This window comes from Juglans regia, chromosome 12, assembly GCF_001411555.2.
Source record: "Juglans regia cultivar Chandler chromosome 12, Walnut 2.0, whole genome shotgun sequence".
In the NCBI taxonomy this organism is placed as follows: domain Eukaryota; kingdom Viridiplantae; phylum Streptophyta; class Magnoliopsida; order Fagales; family Juglandaceae; genus Juglans; species Juglans regia.
In genome coordinates this window covers 14,262,629-14,284,647 of record NC_049912.1, presented here as the reverse complement: position 1 = coordinate 14,284,647, position 22,019 = coordinate 14,262,629, and the positions used below count along the sequence as shown (strand labels likewise).

The following is a 22,019-nucleotide window of genomic DNA, read 5'->3' as shown; positions in this document are numbered from 1 at the left end:
GAGAAATAACAAAAACAAAACAAAACATAAATTTGTCATAAAATCAGGGGCAAAACAGGAAAAAAATTACTAGACAAAAGCATTGTTTATCCTTTGTTCCCACTTATTTAATAGAGATAGATGAGTTTTGCTATTCATCATCCTCACACACCGTATACCACATTTTTTTTAAAGTTTTTTTAAGAGCTTTTTAGTTTCATTCTTCTTAAATTAATTGAATTCTTCTCCTCATTATCTATATACTACATATTTGATAAAAATAAATAAAATAGATAGTACGTAGTGTGCAAAAATGATAAATAAAATTTTTTGAGATAGATATATATTAAGATACTTATAAAAAAAAGAAAGATATATATTAATCTAATTTTTAATAGGCACAAGATAGGAGAGAGAGAGAGAGAGGTAGACAGAGATGTCAGACACATAGCTATTTGATTCTGCATTGTTATGTTAAAAAAGTAGTTCCTATATATATATAGTTATTATATAATGGGAATTGGCGTGCTACAATGAATTACAGTAATTTCCCATTCCTTTTTTTCCTTCCGTGCATGTTCTACTTTGCCTTTTTTGCCCTTGCATTTCTGCCATTTGTTTTCGTGTATGGGGGGTTTTTTTTGTCTTTTCCTTGGGTAGATATTTAGGTGGGTTTATTTGGACGGGTGCTTTTCACTTTTGCGTTTTCTCCATTTGGTCTTCTCTCTCTCTTTCTCTAGGTTTTGCCTTCTCCTTCTCTGTCATTCTCTCTGTATGGCTCTTTGTGTGGATTTGTTTGAGACGTTTAGCTTGCTCTCTGTGTGGGTTTGTTTGTTTCGATGAAGATGTTGTTGTGGGTTCAAAGTTGAGGTTTTTTTGCTAGTTTTGGAAGAGTTTGAAGGGTTTCGGATTGGGTGTATCTTGTGTGTTTTTTTGAGGTTTTTGGTGGTACATTTTGGTCGGTTTGAATGTGTTTGAAACATTTGCCTTGCTTTTCATTTTGTCTTTCTGTTTTCTACATATGGCTCTTGGTGCTGTGTAGGTTTATTTGGGACGTTTGGATGTTTTTTCATTTTGCCCTTTCGGTGGTGCTTGTCAAAGAGCAAGGGTTTTTCTGAAAGTTGTGGTTTTTTACGGGTTGAAAGTTGCGGTTTTGTTTCGGTGTGGATGTTGTTGTGGGTTCAAAGTTGAGATTTTTTTATGGTTTTGGAAGAGTTTGAAGGGTTTCGGATTTTTTTGGGTGTGTCTTGTGTTTTTTTTTTCATTTTGGTGGTGCATTGAGGTTTTTTTACTGGTTTTTGAAGGGTTTGAGGTTTTTCTTGCTTTGATCCCGTGGTCAATGATGCACTTCGTTTGGTTTGTTTTAGTTTCAGTAAAGTTTATATTTTTTGTTATTTTCAATTTAATTTCGTGGTCGATGATGCACTTTCTTTTGCTAAAAATCAGTATATAGAATGCAGTTTGGGTTGCCTTTCCGTATTCTTCCTATATTTTATCAGTGGTATTATTGTGGTGGTTGTTGAATGTTGTTTACGAATTTGATTTTGGGTGTGAGTTTTGATTTCGTGGTCGATGATGTACTTTTTTTTTTTTTGCAGGAATTTTTATTAAAGTTATGGGTTTTGTTACTATTGTTATTTGTAGATTTTAGGTAATTATTTTAATTGTGGTTTTTTATTTTTCGATAGTTATATGTTTACCTACTACATATATGCAGTGGGGGTTTTATTTTAAATGGATGTGTCATCCTATAGTCAGTGCATTAATGGTGCCCTGAGTCTGCCGGTTACTATTGATGGCTTCGAGAATTGTATTTTGGAGATTTTTTCTCAATAATTGTGTAGATATTTTTTATGCAGTTTTCAAGATTTGTTTTCTTTTTTATATTCAATTTGATAGCTTAGTTTCTTGGTTCCTTTTGTTTTGTTGGTTCTACTGTTTTTTTTTTGTTTGGTTGCCGCATTCTGGTTTCCAAGATTTGTTTTTGTTTTTTTATATATTCGATTTGACAGCTTCTTAGTTTCTTGGTTCCTTTTGTTTTGTTGGTTCTACTATTGTTTTTTCGTTTGGTCGGTCCATTCTCATTTCATTTTTATATGTATGTGACATTCAGTTTCTAAATTTGAGTTCCCGGGAAGCTTCTAAAATTTTTTTTGTCCTTTTCTATAAATTCCAACCGACTGAACTGTTTGTCAGGTTGAGAGGATGGGCTGAGTATTTGGGTTTTTGTGTCGTCAGTGTATTGGGAATGAGAAAAGGGGATTTTATTTGTATTTTCTGTGCAAAAGTCTTTTCTTGTTTTATTACTTTTCTTTTTGTATGTCCTTCCTTCCGGATCCATACTTTATGTCCACGCTTATATAAACTGCTATATATCCTTTATCAAACACTACCTCGCCCTTCTATTATCTCTCACTGTTTTCTCTTTGGTTGAGGGTTTTGTATTAAAAAACCAATATTGGATTTTGAGTTCTGAACTACAGTGTCGCTACAATAATTCCCCGCCTCCGTCCGTTTTATCTTTCTGTGCATTTTGTGTTGTCTTTTTTTGCCCTTGGATTTATTACGGTTTGTTTTTGTGCGTTGGGGGTTGAATTTATTACAGTTAAATATTTTCAGTTTGATTGTGAGGTCGATGATGCGCTTCCTTTTCCTGAAAAAACAATATATGAAATAGCATTTGGGTTACTTTTCAGTGATATTGATATATTTTTTTCGCGATATTATTTTGGCATTTATTTTGGTGGTACCTTCAGTTGACAAATATACCTCCATTTTTTTGTCATCTATCTGTTGTGTAGAGTTCATTTGTAAATATTTGCAATTTTAAGAAACGAGTTTTATTCAGGTTTGTTTTTTTTTTTTTTTTTTGCTTTCCATTCTTTATATCTGAGACCATGTAATATCTGCGTTCTTTTTTTATGTTGCTTTTGTCTGAGACCACTAGTTATTTGTGTTGTGTGTTTGTACCTTCTGTCGTTAAAGATCCTCAATTTTTTTGTCATTTATTTGTTGTGTAGAGTCCATTTCTAAATACTTGCAGTCTTGAAAAATGAAATTTTATTCTTTTTTTTTTTTTTTATTCCATTTTTTTTTTTTGTTAAGACCACGGTTTATCTCTTTTTTTATATATATAGCTTCTGTCTGAGACCACGGGTTATTTTTGTTGTGTTCTTCATTTGTTATATTTTTGCACTGGAATATTTTTTTTTCTTGGTTTAATGTTTGGTTATGTTGTTCTGTTCAAATCTGTAACTCTGGTTATTTGTGTTGTGTGTTTGTACCTTCCGTTGTTAAAGTTTCTCAATTTTTTTTGTCATTTATCTGTTGTGCAGAGTTCATATATAAATACTTGCAGTTTTGAAAAACGAAGTTTTATTCAATTTTTTATGTTATTTCTTTGTTGTGCAGAGTCCATTTCTAAATACTTGCAGTTTTGAAAAATGAAATTTATTCTCTTTTTTTTTTTTTGCATTCCATTTTTTGTTTGAGACCATGGTTTATCTCTTTTCTTTTATGATATAACTTCTGTCTGAGACCACAGGTTATTTTTGTTGTATTTTTCATTTGTTATATTTTTTAATTTGAATATTTTTTTCTTGGTTCAATGTTTGGTTATATTGTTCTGTTCAGATTTGTAACTCTGATTATTTGTATTGTGTGTTTGTACCTTCTGTTGTTAAAGTTCCTCAATATTTTTTGTCATTTATCTGTTGTGCATAGTTCATTTCTAAATACTTGTAGTTTTGAAAAACGAAGTTTTATTCAATTTTTTTTAAACATTTCTTTATTTATATCTGAAACCACTGTTTATATCTTCTTTTGTTAAAACAAATAGAAGTGTTATATTGTCAAAGTAAAGATAGATGGAATAATATGCGAACAAACTTCCTATCTTGTAAATAACAGGGGAGAATTATCTTAAAGAAATGTCTATTAAATTACTTGACTCTCAAAGTCTCTCCGATTTTGAGAGTTGTCAAAGTCGGGGAGTTTGTGACAGTTAAGTAATTGGGCTAAAATTTAGATATTTTTTCATGATCATTCTCCCTTATTATCTACTCATGATAGGAAACAGTTATTTGTGTTGTGTCTTTGTACTTTTCATGATAGGAAACAGTTATTTGTGTTGTGTCTTTGTACTTTTCATGATAGGAAACAGTTATTTGTGTTGTGTCTTTGTACTTTCTGTTGTAAAAGTTCCTCAATATTTTTTTTTGTTTGTATGTTGTGTAGTATTCATTTATAAATACTTGCAGTTTTGAAAATTTAAGTTTTATTGAATTTTTTTTTAACATTCCATTATTTATATGTGAGGCCACGATTTATCTCTTCTTTATGATATAGCTTATGTCTGAGACCACATGTTAGTTTTGTTGTGTTATTCATTTCTTATATTTTTGCATTTGAATTATTTTTTTCATGTTTTAAACGTTTAGTTATGTTGTTCCATTCAAATTTGTAACATATTTCAACATTTCTTTTATTTTTTATGGTTGAAGATCTTTGTGGATGTTTCTATACATTTGTGTTGTTTGGCATCTTTGTGTTGTCTATTTTGGTTAGTTATGGCTTAGTTGGTCTGTTCATTTAGGGTTTGTGTTATGTTAGATGTTTCTATGAATTGAATTTAATTTTGGTTTGATATTTAAACATATTAGATGTTGTTGTTATGTTGACGTTAGTATTTTTGATGTGGATGTTTTGGTTTGAATATATTTCAGATCCTACGGTGGACATTATGTTTTAATTTTAAATGTATATATTGTAGTTATTCCTAATTTTTTTATGTATTTTGTTTCTTAGTTTCTAATTTAATATTGAAATTATTTATATGTTTGTATATATATTTAAGTTTTATTCCTTGGTGTTCTAAATTTAAGTTATTGTTTTTGTCTAACATGATTGGAAGTTTTGTTTGGCTTAATGTTAAGGTTTTTATTTTTTGTACTCACTGTTCTCAATACTGTTTGTTGTTGGTTATTTGTTAAGGTTTAAATTCAATTTTCTTCTATGTGCAAATTATTTATACATTTGTTGATTATTTAATCTCATTAAATATTTAATATACAGGAGCATTTACTATTTATAGAAAACATGGTATTGCAAGCTTTAGAAAAACAGTGGATGATTCAGCTTACAGCAAATCCAGACAAATTCAACCAACAACAACACAAAAATTTCAATATTGTCTCAATTGATCCTGTCCAATATGACCCAGAACTACAATAATGATGGGAAAAAAACAGATTTATAACTTATTTTGTTGTTTAACTTTTTTTAACATTTTTCTGGATAAATTTCTATAAAACAATTAAAAAATCCAACTAAACAAACGTGCATTGCATATTGCGCCTCCACTAGTGTATGTGTGTGTATTTATATATATTTATCTTATCTTATATATAATAAGTGCCAATAAGCAAGCAAGTGTCGTCCACTATTTTTTTCATTTTTGTCCTTGTTTTTTCTTTTCTTTTTCCGTTGTTGTCCTTCAATTTCTGTTGTGTCATGCTTTTTTGCCAGGATTGCCCTTGCTTTGGTATTTATTTTTGCCCCTACTTTTTTATTTATTTTTCGTTCGTATCCTTGGGTTGTTGTTTCGTCGGTTTTTTTTTTTTCGCATTTTTGCCCTTGCTTTGGTATTTGTTTTTCTTTCCTTTTCCACTTCTGTTCTAGAATGTATTTTAATCTTCTTTCCTTTTCCACTTCTTACAGACTTCTTGTAAGTTCTACTATCTTCTCTAATTAATTTTTTCATCTCGTTTTTTTCCTCCCAAGCGAAGCGGTCACTGCTTGGATCGTTTGGCATTTATTATTCTCAGATTTGTAGAAATTGGATAAAACTTTTTTTTTTTTTTATCACCATCTAGCACCGCTTCGACCGTTTGCAGTTTGGTATTATCAGAAATGTAAAAATCAGATAGTTTTTAATTTTTTCTTATCCTTCTCTTCTGCCGCTTCCACCGCTTGGCGCTTTATATAAGAGCATTTCTCTTCATCTTTACTTTCTACTCCATTTCCTCTTACATTCTTCTTGCTATTAATTTTCTCACCTTTAAATCAAGATCCTCTCATTCACATCGCAAATGCTCAGGGTTGATAGATTTGTTCCTCGCTTTGCAATTTCTAAAATAACTAGGTATGTAGATCTTTTTCTTGTCTAAAGTTAATTTTCCCTTTGTTTTTAAGTATAATGAAAATGATATGCGTCTGTTTGTTTTTGCTTTCAATTATGCCATATACCATATCTGCTCTTATGGCATGTTCATACATGTAAATTAAAAAAAATTACAAATTGCAGACCATTTATCACATGGTTGGTACATATAGAAGTTCAAAAACTAGAGGCTAAATTGAAAAAAACAAAATTACCATCTAAACAGATATGATTGATGTCTTCTTACTTTCAAAATTAACACCGTATGTAATTGTTTGGCTATTCTTATCAATTAATTTTTCATTGGCTTTAAATTATATTGAAACTGATATGCCTCTGTTCATTTCTGTTTTCAATTACATCATATATTCTATCTGTTTTTATCACGTGGTTCACACACATGCAAATTAAAAAATTACAAGCTACAAACTACCTAAAACATAAGGGTGTGCATCCGAATCGGATTTTTTTCCGATCCAGTTAAAAATCTGGAAATCCGGATGATCCGGGAGGATAACCGCCAATCCGGGTGAATATAAAATTATTATATCCGCCCGGATCGGTTACGGATCCGGTATTTAACCGGTATTATCCGTAACCGGCTTTTACAAATAGGCTGAAGCTAAGGTAGTAACCCAAGAGGCCAAGATAATAAGTTAATAACCCGTAGGTTTCCTCTTCCCCAAAACAAAAGTAAAAAAGTAATCACCTTTTCATTTCCTCTCTCTCAGGCTCACTTCTCGATTTACTCCCTCTCTCTCTCTCTCTCTCTCTCATTCTGCTTTGTTTACTTTCTTAGCTTGAAATTACAGCAGACTCACAATCCTTGTCTCTCTCGTAGGGTTTGTACGTGCTTGATCATCTGAAGCCCCCATCTACATCTATTTCTCTGTGAGCTCTTTCTCTTTCTCTCTCTCTAAGCTTGTATTTGTAGATTTGTAGATTTGAGATTCTGTGTTCGTAGATCTTCTTTTTGGGTTTTCTTATTTTTAAAATCTTCTAGCAAAAACGTGTTTATAGATCTACATGCTCGCAACACTATAAATTTTGTAAAACTGTGAGTACTTTTTTGCTTCTAAAAAATAATATTCAGATGCTTTCTCGATTTGTATATCACTTTCCTCTCTCGTTGGTTGTTTACCACTTTGGCTAGATCTATTTCTGTGTTTTTAGATCTGAGTTTATGTGTTTGTAGATCTAAGTTTCTGGGTTTGTAGATTTGAGTTCCTATACTTGTAGATCTAAGTTTCTGTTGGTATAGTACTCGTATTTGTTCAATCTCAAATCTGTCGACTTATCTATGTTTTACTTTTTTCTTTTTTATCCTTTGGGTTTGGATTTGTATCTGTGTTTGTTTTGTTTTTTCTACTAAAAATATTTTTTATTTTTTATTTGCAAATTTTGAAACCTAGAACGAGAAGACAAGATCTGATTTTGCAAATTTATATATATATATATATATATATATATATAAACTCAAAACCTCACTTTTTTACTTGCTCTGTTTTCACTACCACCTCCAAACCAACCCCACATTCTAATCCAAAATTGATTTTGACCTGACAAGAAAATGGTTGAAAACACCCAAATCGCTAGTAAAAAAGACCCAAAAGCCTATTCTCGCTATTCCCCAAGTTTAAGCTCTAACTCCCTTTGTGTTTGGCTGCTAGGAGAGTTTGAATGTTATGGCTTTGAGATTGTTTCTTTTTTTACCAAACCATTGGATGTTGTTATTTTGCTCGGTTGAGTAACATTTTAAGATTGGGGTTGGAAAACGTTTGCGTGATATTTATGATTTTACGCTTTGCTTGTTCTGAGAGAGGACCTTCCTTAATGTTGATTTGCCGCCTCTGTTGAATGTTAAGAGTTTTTACGGAAAATTATTCCTTCTAAAAATAAATTTTACGTGTAAATTCTCCCCTAATCACAAAATTGTTGTTTGTATCAACTCATATTTGATTTATTTAATTTGCAGGAATCGTTTTGTCAGATGCTTGGAACAAGGAGCAAAGGAGACTTCTTCTTGAAACCAATTCAATTATCTAATGTCAATAAGCTTAAATCCCATTTGTTAAGTGTAAATCTAAGAGTTCCTTGTAAAATTGATGTTTTGCATTGTGATGTAAACAATGTAATATGTAGTATTGTGTGTAGATGTCTATTATTATTTATTTTATTTTATAAAAATTTGAATGGAAAAAAAAAAGTTTTAAAATGCCTATAAAAATATTTATTATATAAAAAAAATAAACATGAAAGCAATATAAAAAAAAGTCTTTTAAAAAGTGTTATAAAAATTTATAAAAAATAAAAAACCGGGTATAAAATCGGTTATCCGGATATCCGGGTCCAAATCCGATACCCGCCCGGATTTTGACCAAATTTATCAGGGCGGATATCCGCCCGGTTTTAAAAAGCCGGATCCGGATCCGAATGCTCCCGAATATCCGGATCCAGATGCACAGCCCTACTAAAACATATAAAATCAAGAAATAGCAAATAAATGTCTTCAGATGTGCAATAAATGTCAGAAAGAAAAATAAATATACAATAAATGTCAAACAGATATTAAAAATATAGACTAATCGAGAGGTAAAAAAATTACAACGAAATCTGAAGATATCTTCAAAGACATAAAGATCTGTTGAGATCTATACAAAAAGAAAAAAGAAAAAAGAAATAGCAAATAAAATAAAGACAAAACAATAATCATATCTGAACACGATCTCTCCAAATATATGAAGATATGTTCAGAAGAGCAATGCTACAGAGAAGCCCCGTTATAGCTCACGAAATGGACGAAATGTCCACATGGATAAGTGAGGTTCAAAAAATAATTAAAACTATAAAACACAGCTCTTTGCATTTCCGCTACCCTCCTCCCTGACGAATCACTTTCTTTTCTTGAGAAACCCATTGCCTTGAGAAATCGCGCATCACTCATTCGCGCTGCCCTCCTTCCGTTGTACTAAGAAGCCCAGGGAAGGTAATTAGCTCACTCCCTCCCTCTCTCTCTCTCTCTCTCAAATTAACAAAACCATTTCAAATCCAAAAATGCTTGATGGATACAGTTCAATAAACTATAGGAAACACTCCACAAATGTGAAAGATAACTTCTGAAAAATTGGAAAATCAATAAGAATTCTAAAACCATCCGAGTGCTTATGAAATCAAAAAACCACTTAAAGCCTGATAGGAGTTAGGTCTCGCATGAGTTGAAAAGGCACCATGCTTCCAGACTCTTGCCAAAAAAAAAAATAATAATAATAAAATCAAAACAATTAACTAGCATAAGTGGGAAACTTGGGGAGATTCTAGAAGGATATCGTTTTGGGTTGAACTGGAATTTTTTCACAAGAATTTATTTCAGACATCTTGTCATTTGTGGAGCATCTTCTACATATATAGTCCAATTGTAAGGGTTTTAGAACGGTTTCTGTCAAGCTAGTTTCAGCTCCTTCTCACACCTAGTATTGCGCTGCGTTCAGCCATGGAGAAAGAATGAAATGCACAGAAATCAGGTAGTCTCTGGTGGTGCAAAACGAAAGCAAATGATTCAATTAAGTAAGGGTAAAATGGACATTTTATTATTGATGACATGGAGGGTGTGTGTTTCGTGTCTAATGGGCGTCGTGCTTTCTAGCATTTTTCATGTTCAGAAATAAACCCACTTCAGAAAAAATTGTACATCTGCACAGATATGTAGGAAATGAATAACATTTGTTCATTTACCTACACATGCAGGATGTAAGGAACAAACAACAAAAAAAACTTCAAAGAACAGAAAAAACAAAAGCGACAAAAATTACAGATGAACACGAAAATATAAATATATGATGTGTTCAGAAATAAACCCACTTCAGAAAAATTATACATTAACTCATATCTGTAAGAAATGAACAACCATTTCCTTACAAATGCACGATCGAAGGAAAAAATAACAAAAAAAATGTGAAAGAACAAAGAAAATAAAAGCGAATACAGATGAAGGAAAAACTAAAAAAAAAAAGAACACCAATGAGATATGAACACGATCTTTTCAAATATATGAAGATCTGTCCAGATTTATACAGGAAAAAAATTAGAAAAAACCCAACTTAAAAAAAATATAGATCGAGTCAGATCTGTAGGAAGAAAAAAAATTAAAGAAAAAAAATATATCAGAAAAAAATGAAGATCGACTTGGATCTGAGGATTTGTCGATCTATAGGGAAAATAAATAAATAACACCATTCATATCTAAAACACGATGTCTTCAAAACACGATGTCGGCCGTATACATCTTAAAGTTGTGACTTGGTTCTTATAAGTCGTCGTATTATAGTTATAAACATTATGTAGATCATGTGTATAATATGTATTGTAAACAATAAAAAAATTCTAAAAATATAAACAAAAATCTGTCCATTTATAGTTGCAAAAAGAAAAATAGAAAAAAAAGTGGTTTAAAAATAAGATGAGAAATAATATTTTTATAAGAAAAGTTCATGATGCATACACTCAAAGTTTTATGTCATGCATACATGTCTATACATTTATTTGTGTGAACTTTTATATGCCTATGATATCTATGGAATGTTGTTTGTTTATTTATTAAGATTTCTCGAAATCTCATTGTAGTGATTTTCACTACTATTCTCAATCCTAAATGGTAAAAGTTGTAACAAGATTAGAAAATCCTAACGGAAAATTGTAAAATGACAGTAACTTCTCCAAAAATGATTGTGCCTAAAATGATTATAAGCTTGCCCGAGCCCTCCATCTTGGAATGCCTTGAGACAATTGACCAAGCTATCACAGAGATACTTGACGATATAAAGGATTTCAAACGTCGTCACAATTAGATAAAAATTGGAATCTAGAGAAAAGAGTGAAACCCAAAACTTAAGATATTTTATCGTATTTACTTTTTGAGAACAATATTTTGATAAATCCTGTATTTGAGTTTTAGATTTTAGATTGTGCATATACTTAAAATTTATTACATCAACCATTTTATTACATGTCATTTAAAAATTGTAACAAAACAACTAAATATGAAAAAAATGAGATTGTTTTATGCTATAGTTGTAAAAAAATAGAGACTTCACAATTAAGGTAAACATTTTTTTTCATATTCTAGATTTCAAAATTTTTACATTATAATTTGAATATGTTAATTGTTAATATCAATAAATAATAATATATTTACTATTATTAGATATCGAGTTTATTTAGAAACATATGATGATAGTACATCAACTCTAATAGTTCCTTTTGGATATGCAATCATGGATATTCTTCAGATAATATATATGATATTTTTTTATGATCAATAAGAAAATCTTAAAATATAAGTAAAACTATTACATTTCATAATTATATATATATATTAATCTATTTTTTATTATTACATATTTTTAAAGAAAATTCTTATTTTTAAAAATATTTTTCATATTTATGGGACACACGTGCAATGCACGTGTTTGCCCTTATCTATATATAAAGAAAACCAAAGCTGTGATTACTCTCTATCTCTCTCTGTGACCTATCCCCGCGTTGCCTCTCTGTCCTCTCCCTTCCCGTCCGTTTCTCAAGTCTGGACTCCCCCGCCCCAAAGCAAAGCAATACCAAAACCTCCCTGTATTTACTTACAAGTACTGAAGGCATCTCCTAGCTGGAGATTTAAGAGCGATAGCAAGACAAACGAAGTTATAGGGTGACATTATTTGAAAGGTATTACTATTTTTTTTTCTCGTTCCTTTTTTAACTCTCTCTCCGATCCAGTTTCTTTTCCGTTGCACCTAATCGTGTAGTTTCGGTTCCGATCTATAGGCTAAGTCTTGCCTAATCTTGGACTTTTCCAATCTGTCTCTTCCTCTGCCTTATATGACTCTTTCCCTTCTCTTTCATTTCCACAACCCCACAATTCAATCAACTTCCTTTTTTCTCTTTCGGGTGGCATTTCTTTTCGATTGTAACGTTTTCCTTTTCTTGTATTCTTTGGTTCTTTTTTCTTTATAATTATCAAGTGTAGATCCGTTTGTTTCTGGATTGTGTTTTTCTTTTTGGTTCAGTTGTAAAAATTTGAAACTTGTCTGTGGGTTTTCTTTATGGAGGGCTTAGATTTTCGTCGGCGTGGTTTAGTGGTAAGGATTAATGGGTTCTTGTCATTTCTTGGGGTTTTTCTCTGGAATATATAGAATTTTAAAATGCTATTTTACGTTGTACGATTTTTCATGGATACGGTATTCGCGCTGTGAATTCTTCTCCTTTGTTGTCTTTTGGGTTGCATTTTTTTTAGCGTTAGTTTGTTTTCACAATTCTTTTCAAATCATCTCGTAGAATTATTTAAACTTTTTCAAATTCTAACACAAAATAAAATAAATATTTTAACTTTTTCAAATCTTAAAATAAAAATAATATTAAAAAAATATATTTTAACAATATTTTATTCAACTTTTAACTTCAATTTTATCTCATCTCATATGTGAAAACAAGCAAAATTGTAGTTGGTCATATTTTTTGGCAATTTAGATAACTCCCAGGTTTTTCCTAAAACAAGAAATTGAAAAAAAAAATCCTAAATCTCTTGGATTCTTGATAAAGAAAATTATTTCATTACTCTCTCATAGTACGTTTAAAAGTAGTATGTGATACCCCAAAACATTCTTTGCTCTAATGCTTTGGTGACTCTTTTGACGCCATTTTACTGGATTTTGTTCATTTTTTTTTATTTTTTTTATTTTTTTTATCCTAATATTTTTGGCGGGTTGAATTTTGGATTTACTTATATATTAGTTTAAGTTAATTATTTTTTTAGCACTGGAAGGTGGTTCAAAGTGAATGTTTATGCAATGAGATTTGCTACTAATCATCTCCATACACCACATTTTTTTATTTTTTTTGAAAATCTTTTTGGTTTTATTCTTCTTAAATTAATTGAATTTTTCTACTTATCATCTATAGAGCACGCATTTGGTAAGAGAAAAAATAAAAATAAGTGTGGTGTGTGAGGATGATGAATAGAATTTTTCTTATGGCAATAAAGGTGGATTTTTGAAATGATTTTGAATGTTAGGTAAGAAGGTAGCCCGTAGGCTGTGGAGGCTTTAAGGTAGCTGGTTATTTTATCGTTTGAATGCTTTTTGCATTCTCGGAAGATAACCATGTTTTCTGGATCATTTTCCTAATTGTTTTTCCTTTTGAGGTTTAAATTATCTGTTGGTTGATAGCAGATACTCTATCCAAGGCCTCGCCTATCTTTACGACTGACCTTGATGGTGTAACAATGCAGGCACATGCTCCTCCTCCTGGTTACTTTGTTCATCTGGAGGATACTTGTTCTGAACACTATATGAATAAGAAATCCAGGATGCGTCGGTGGCTCTGTTGTACTTATCAAGAAGAAGAGTCATACCCCTCAAATGAAAATGAGCGCCTGAAAAGCCCAGGGAATCATACAGATGGTGGTATGTTAGCTTGATTCTCACTCTATGCTTCTGCAAATTTGCACCATGGAAAACGAAAACAAATATTTTTTTTTTGATAGGTTGTGGTAGTAGAAGGTTAGTAGTACTTATAAGAAAATGGTAATAGAAGGTTAAAAGTGCTGTAACATTTGTAGTTAGGTTTTCTATTCTAGCTTAAAGTAAGCATTGGAAGCCCAGAATATTGATATCTCATTGAGTAATTATATAGTAATTTGGTCTTATGTAGAAGAAGAATTAATAATGTTCAATAACCTTGTGTTCGTGAACTTCATGCTAAGTGGGTCATTGAATTGTATATAACACTTGGGATTGGGAAATAAGAAAAAAATATTTTTCTTGGTTGGATTCGATCCCACCTATGCATGCAATTTCTTCTTCCCGTGACTGAGAAGGAATGAGCACTTACCGGCCAAAGATGCTTTATGGAGATCAATAGGTAAAGTCCAAGCATCTAAAACTCGCCTTGTCACGGCTCCCGACTTGCAAGCACTATGCATTCCTAGCTCGGCCCCATCCGTCCGATGCTTAGTCAATTTTAGATAGGACGGTATGGAATTCAACCTATGTAGTTGCGAAAGTGATCTCTATTCCTCATTGCATTTAGCGCGGCCTGTTGTCTGTAGGGCCTCCTCTCCCTCCTGGCCAACCTTGCTGTACTGCATTCATTTTCATTGGATCTGATATGCATGCATACCCGTTGACGTTGGTTCAGTGTTCTTCTCTTGTCCTATTCTCCCATACCAGGCCGGAGTAGGGATCTGAGTGAGTGAGACTTAGGCTTCATTTGTTTTCAGAGATAAGATGAGTTGAGATTAAAGTTAAAAAGTTGAATAAAATATTGTTAGAATATATTTTTTAATATTATTTTTGTTTTGGGATTTGAAAAAGTTGAATTGTTTATTTTATTTTGTGTGAGAATTTGGGAAAGTTGTAATAATGAGATGAGAGGTTTTTAAAATTTTGGATTTTAGTCTTGAAAGCAAACCAGGCCTTAGGATTGAGAAGGTTTCATAAGTACTTGTAGGGGCCAGTCAGTTTGTACTTGATATCGCCTTAAGATATTCCACTCTACACCGATGGATTCCCACCTCGGCCTGAAACCGGGTCTAGCCTAGACCTGTGTCTAGGAGCATGTACTTGTTTCGATCTGTCCCCCGACCCATGCAAAGTTAATCTCTTTCTTTATTCATGATTAAGAACAGGCTAGATCTAGTTTTATAATATTTGTCGAATTTTTTTAATCCTGGTTGGAATGCAGTTCATACTTGTGTACTCAATATTGACTTTTTCACAATTTCTTGTCACTGTTGTAATCACCAGCTTCATGAAGCTTATGCGTTATTTGATTGACATACTTGCCATGCTACTTTTACGTTATCACTTTTCTACTTTAGTCGAACTGTTCCCATAACTCTTAGCAAGGAATTATTCCTGAGCTGGTACTAACCTCTTCCCAGTCAGGATAAAATATCTTCTTATCTGTACATGGCTAATCAAAACTGCTAACAATTGTTCAACCAATTTATCAGAGAGGGTGTTTACATCATATAGAAGCGTGTAGATTTCAATGTCTTTTTTTTTCGTCTGACTTTTGACTTATTTTTATTCTTCTATCTTTAATGTAGATATGCATTATTATGAATTTATAAGGATTGTTGGATATAATTGCATCTAGTAATCTATGATGATTTCTGGTCTTTGGCATGCCTGCTCTCTATTTTGGCAATTCAGCAATTGATTTTGCATTATTGAATTCTTAAGCATTGCTTGTATTTCTTTCCTTTTTCTTTTCTTTTGCACTTTAGGGCCCCAAAGAGGTGCTAAGGTGTCACCTCCTGTTAAATCTGAAGTACAAAAGCCACCACCGCCTATTGAAGTGCCTGCTTTGTCTCTGGATGAACTGAAAGAAAATACTGATAATTTTGGATCGAAGGCTTTGATTGGTGAAGGATCCTATGGAAGAGTTTATTATGCGAACTTAAGTAATGGGAAAGCTGTTGCGGTGAAAAAGCTTGATGTTTCATCTGAACCTGAGTCAAATACTGAGTTTCTATCACAGGTGTGACCTGAACTTCAAGTAAATATAGATTCAGTATCATATCTACGTTCATATTGAAATTTAATTTGATATATGACTTTGCTTTAGTTTGTTGACATATTTGACTGCCTTGGTATTCTTTATATTAGGTTTCTAGGGTCTCGAGATTGAAGCATGAAAATCTTGTTGAGCTGCTTGGTTACTATGTAGAGGGAAACCTCCGTGTGCTTGCGTATGAGTTTGCAACCATGGGATCTTTACATGACATATTGCATGGTATGCAAAGCCACACTAACTTATTTCAAACCTACAATATAGACTCCCCAGAAAAGATATTGATGTGTTTTGTATAAAAAATCATAGGTAGGAAGGGAGTTCAAGGGGCACAACCAGGTCCAACACTTGACTGGATGCAGCGTGTTAGAATTGCAGTTGATGCAGCTAGGGGATTGGAATATTTACATGAGAAGCTTCAACCCTTCATAATACACAGAGATATAAGATCTAGCAATGTGCTTCTCTTTGAAGACTTCAAAGCCAAGATCGCAGATTTTAACCTCTCGAATCAGGCTCCAGACATGGCTGCTCGTCTCCATTCTACACGAGTTTTGGGAACCTTTGGTTACCATGCTCCAGAGTAATGTTTATGAAATCCCTTTTCTTTTGTTTATTCTGTTATTATCTTTTTCCATGAAATGCCTGTTTAGATACTTTTGTGCTGTGCTCACATTGTTTATTCGCACTCCATATGGCTGCAAGCCCCATATAATTTCCAGGGATCAGTTTTCATTCTGTTGACATCGAGAATGTGCAATCGATCAGTTATCTTCTTGCCTCATTTCTCTGTTCAATTTTCTATGTTAAGGCCATTGCATCCATCCCCAAGTAAATTATTTACACTAATTTTTCTCTTTCATTTTAATGGCTCTATTTAACTTTGGATTATTAGGTTGGAAAAAATTCTCTTAAGACAAGAATAACATTAGTAATTCTTGAGCCAAATTACACTAGGACAGCTGATACCCAATGCATGCTGAAAGGGGGCGATGATAAACCCAGAAGAACATTCTAATAGTAGCTATTACCTTAAGAGGGATGAAACTTTGTGGGCTGGGGAACCATCCTCATGAGGCAGAGGTCACTTGTTCCACCCTCTTGCCTTTCTTCCTCTTTTCCCTTGTGGGCCACTCACAAGTAAAACATAATAAATAAACAAAAAGTAAGAAAAACTTTTTATTTCTATGAAATAAATAGTTATCGAATGTAGCCAATGATAATCAATCGAGATTGTTACAGAAAATGAGATTAAGATGAGGAACATATATTTCATCAATGCCATCTTATGTTGTCTTTGTTGCCCTTTCGCTGTAGTGTCTGCCTTTCCATAGTTTTTTCCTATTTAGATTGGTTTTCTGAGATGAAATAGAAACTTAAGAAATAAATAGCTGCTGAAAGGATAGAGGGTTAATAGAAGTTTCTACTTGTTAAAAAAAAATAAAAAAAAGGATTAATCGAAGCTTTTGGAAAAAAAAAAATGATACCCATTTTGAGATTTCCTTGAAAGTCTTTCCTTGGAGCTTATTGGTAGTTTCCCTTATGTGCCTGCTCAAAATTAATTTAGTCTTCGTTTGGAAAGAGCCTAAATTCTTGATGGTTTGCTATAGCTTAAGTAATCTTTAGGCCTTCATATTTTTTCTTTAATATCAACACATGGTAGTCTAATTGGTTCTGAAGTGAACTTGAAGCTGCCACGGACTATGAAGGATGTTGAATGATTTATCCTGTGAAACAAACTTGCAGGTATGCAATGACAGGACAGTTGACCCAGAAGAGTGATGTCTACAGCTTTGGGGTTGTTCTTCTAGAGCTTCTGACTGGGAGGAAACCTGTTGATCATACTATGCCACGGGGACAACAGAGTCTTGTGACTTGGGTGAGTTTCTTTCTCTGCTTAGTTTCTTTTGGTGATATCATTTTTATTCTTTTTTCTTGTATGTCACTTTCTCCCACCACTGTTTTCTATAGGCTACTCCAAGGTTGAGTGAAGACAAAGTTAAACAGTGTGTAGATCCAAAACTGAAGGGAGAATATCCTCCTAAAGGAATTGCCAAGGTCTCTCTCTCTCTGTCTCTCTAACATATGAACTCTCTTTGTTTTCATTTAATAGTAGCTTACAATATATGGTTGTGCTTTTGCAATGCAGCTGGCAGCTGTGGCAGCATTGTGTGTGCAGTATGAAGCTGAGTTCCGGCCGAATATGAGCATTGTCGTTAAAGCTCTGCAGCCACTTCTAAGGTCTCCTGCCCCAGCTCGTGATACTTGAACTTGGTTTCCTTGTGTTGGAATTTCTCCCTATGCACAGTTTGGTTTTATTTGTCTGTGGATTTCATCAATTTCTATATATATACATATATATTCAAAGAAATTTTCGTATATAAGATGAAATGTGTAGGACTGAATTGGCCCTTTGATTGCCATTGCTAAATTCTGTCTGTTGGGTGCTGACGTCTGGAGTATTTGCCTATGGATTGTGTGATGGATATGCTGATTGCTGGTACTCCCTTGTATTTATTGTCTCCTCCTGTTTTGTACTCTGGTTGGTTGGGCCATATACATGTATTTTTCTTAGTTTTCAATTTCTGAAATATAGTTTTCAATACTGTAATAATAATACTCACCCCTTTACCCCTTCTCAATTCCTGTATTCTCTCACTCTTGTATTTATTCCTTCTTTGTTTCCTAATCCTTATTCTGTTATTTTTACTTTTTTTAAATGTTATTTTAATATTTTCAAATTATTTCTTTTCCAAACATCACTTAAACTCGAACACTTTTCAATTTTAAATCGTTATCAAATCATTACAATTTTTTTAAACTTTCAAGTAAAATAAAAAAAATAATTCAATTTTACATGTCTTAAACATTTTTGGGATAGAGTACTACAATTATTCAAAAATTGTAGGTTTTTCAATAAAAAATAGGATCATAGAGAAGGATTCATCATTTTTTTTTAATTTTTAATTTTTTAATTTTTATAAATTTCTCACTTTATATATTTTCATCTTATCTATATAACCAAATAGTCAAACTGCCTGACTTTTGAAAGTGGGGTTTTTTCATTTTAATTCTCAACTTCGTTCATTTTGATCATTTCGTTGCATATTCGTCAACACACTAACAAAGGCTCCGCCACATGGCTCCTAAGTTACACTGCAGCCGATTAAAATGCGTTACATGCTATATTTAGCATGTGCCGTGTTATTCATTAGCTTCACATCTTATATATCTACTTAAAAATATAATATTTTATATTTTAATTCTATTTTACTTACAAATATGTTTGAAATTATTTTTATTACGTGAATAAAAAAATAAAATAATATGTTTTTAAGTAGGTGTATAGAGTGTAAAGTTTATGTCTATAATTTTTCATTTAGCATGTATATATACATTTATTAGTAAAATAATTTTATTTAAAAATATTTATACTACAATTTATTTAGATGATATAATTTAATTTAAAAAATAAATTTTAGACTTTCAAAAATCAATATAAAATTTTAGAAAAGAAAAAGCAAGAGTTCGATTCCCGCAAAAGTCAGGAAATAATTAGATCAAATCAACTATAAGAGTTTAACCACGCCGCTTATCTTCATCAGCACAGAATTGCAAAAAAAAAAAAAAAACGCAGAAGGAGCAAGTGTTCGATTCCCGCGTTTCTGCCACAACAGCACCAGAGCCAATGTCGAAGGCGAGAAGAAACTCGGTCTCTGCAACGGCTCTCAGCCCAAAAGTATCACCCAACTCCGAGCAGAAGAATCCGAACACGATAACCCGAACTCCCACCACAATCCTCTCTTCCCCGCTCTTCAAATCTGTACAGATTTTGCCCCCTTTTACAAACTCAACACGCATGCTCTCTCATTTTCTGAATTTATTCTTTCTTTTTCCTAATTTTGATTGCAAATTGTTGTAAAGGTGTTATTGCATGATTGGTGGCTGGTAAGGGCTCCTCATGGGAAGGGTTTAGCTGTTGGAGGGGTTGCTTCGTTAGAGTAAGAGACTTTTGTCTTTTCATATGAAGTTTCTCAAAAGATAGGTGTCTGTGTCTATATGAAGAAACTTTTTATAGTTCTAAAAGCAAATATCAAGAATTTGAAGGAAAATGAAGTTCTTAAGCAAATATCAAGAATCTAAGGAAAATGAAGTTAACCCAAAAAGGCTTTTTGGAGGTTGTTTAGATTTTTTTGTAATTTCACTCTCAATTAAAGCTTAATATAAGAAAGAAAAGATCAAGTTTTCTGTTTATCTGATTGCTAAATTTTATTTGTCGGTTTGGAAAAGAAATGAAAGAATGAAAATTTTCTGACTTGTGGGAGAAACTAAAGTTTTCCTATGATATTTCAAACACGCTATTGGGCCATTGGCACTGTAAAATTGAAACAAACAAAGTTTTGCAACCCTTTACGAAATGAAAAAATTTATTGTTCTTAAATTCTTTTTGTACCTTTACAGGAGAGTAGGAGTAAGAATCTTTTGCTCTGCTGCAATTTCCCATAGACATGATGCCACCACTCTTGATACAATGGATGGCATAAAAATTACAATCAGTGGTTTCATAAATAGGTCTCGGACACATCAAAATGGTTTTCCATCTGAGGTATATAACTCCTCTTTGATTAGTTCTTTCCTATACTTTCAAAGTAAAGTTCAATACTACATGAGTCAGCTTCATGATATCATGTTGGGTGTAGTTGTTTCTTAATGATTAAGCTCGACTCAAGTGAGCTAAGCCTTCTTCCAAACTACTTGGAATAGTGCGATGGGCTGGGACCACGGGTGGAATATGTATAAATGCAGAAGCACACTGTTAAGACTGACACTGAAATTAAATGGAGGACAATAGTATTTTAATGTTTCTGTTCCTTGTCTCCATACCCTTTGATTGACATTAATGTGATATTAGCCTAGTTCGCCTGTGTTTTTCCATTACTGCCAGACTTAATATATGTATAAAGGATTTCTAGTTCAAATGTTGTTTTAATTCAATATCTGATTCTTATTGATAAATGTGGAAAGGTATGCAATCGTTTCCTGCTTGGATTTCCCTATAACTGGGAAGAGTATGCTGTTGGTTGTTCCGGGGAAGACTCTACTGACAGAGGTGTTTCAACAAGGGTTTCTACTTCTGATGACTCATCTTTGGGTTTCAGAAGAGATGGAACTTTTCCATTTTCTTTAGAAGATCTCCCAGTGACTAGGATAGGTGATCTTTTAATGTCCACTTTCGGAGATCGAGAACATCGTTTAATAACAAACAGCATTTACAATGATATACTGGGAAAATCTAAGGGGAATAGTCCAATGCAAAATGTGAAATCTGGACTAAATGACACTCCATTTTGTCAAAAGGAGATCGAGGTTGATCGTAATTCCAAAAATGATAATAGTGGCTTCAATTCAAGGGATATGACAGGAGTAGAAAATCAGAAATCTATTTGTCATTCTGAGATCAGTATGAATGTCCTCACCTCAACTAGAGGTGTTTCCACCAGAAGCATGACTAGATTGAAGAATTCTAGATTGGAACAGGAAGACAGACTTTCACCCGACACTCACACGAAGCGTAACTATAGTGATCAGGCTACTTCGTCCAATGCTGCTAGAAACATAATTGAAGTGAGTGTGCCAAGAAGAGCTACAAAGGTGAGCCGTCCAACAAAATTATTTGGAGAGGATAAATGTGTATCAGGAATTTCTGATGCATCTGTCAGAAGATCAAGCAGGAGGCTGATGAATATGAAGAAATGATATGCAAGGAATATGTATTTACATTAAAAGAATGCCTCAAATGTACGATAATCACAACCACAAGTTGACATTTAAATGCGTTTTTCCTTGTGTTTCATAATAGTTTACTTTGTATCAGACATTGTATTTAGTGTAACTAACTCTTTTTGTTCAAAACATACTGCCACTTCCCTATATTTACGATCTTTTCATTTGTTGTAAGATGACAAAGGCTTGGAGCTCCACTTCGACTTTTATATCCTGAATGATCTTGAAAGTTCATTAAATCACTCTCGTAATGTCTTTTTGATTACTTTTAAGATTCTTCAGGTTGATGAATGTGTGAACCATTTTGATGGAGGTCTTGCGTCTTTCCCTTTGGTTTGCAACAGGAGGTGGTGTCAATAGCATATTTTAGATTTTCACCACCCCCTGTGGCATTGTCTACCGAGTTGAAATTAATAACAAATTCCCCAAGAGTAGCGAGTTCATATGTCCAATACCTACATAAGGGTCTGAAACTCTAATGCCAGACTATGGGCTCCTCCCTCGATTGCAAAAGGTGGGGTAGGAGTTCCCC

The 22,019-nt window shown here is 32.8% G+C and overlaps 2 protein-coding genes across 2 annotated transcripts; both read left to right on the top strand.

Moving 5' to 3' along the window:
• The first annotated feature begins 11,644 nt into the window (after positions 1-11,644).
• LOC108985205 (PTI1-like tyrosine-protein kinase 3) lies at positions 11,645-18,345 on the top strand. Its single transcript, XM_035683607.1, has 8 exons — positions 11,645-11,854; positions 13,416-13,590; positions 15,417-15,670; positions 15,799-15,925; positions 16,013-16,286; positions 17,450-17,582; positions 17,675-17,761; positions 17,853-18,345. The coding sequence occupies exons 2-8, from the start codon at positions 13,476-13,478 to the stop codon at positions 17,970-17,972; spliced, it is 1,110 nt and encodes a 369-aa protein (XP_035539500.1). The 5' UTR covers positions 11,645-11,854; positions 13,416-13,475; the 3' UTR covers positions 17,973-18,345.
• Positions 18,346-19,315: 970 nt separating this feature from the next.
• LOC108985203 lies at positions 19,316-21,683 on the top strand. Its single transcript, XM_018957406.2, has 4 exons — positions 19,316-19,526; positions 19,628-19,704; positions 20,165-20,309; positions 20,729-21,683. The coding sequence occupies exons 1-4, from the start codon at positions 19,392-19,394 to the stop codon at positions 21,458-21,460; spliced, it is 1,089 nt and encodes a 362-aa protein (XP_018812951.2). The 5' UTR covers positions 19,316-19,391; the 3' UTR covers positions 21,461-21,683.
• Positions 21,684-22,019: the final 336 nt, after the last annotated feature.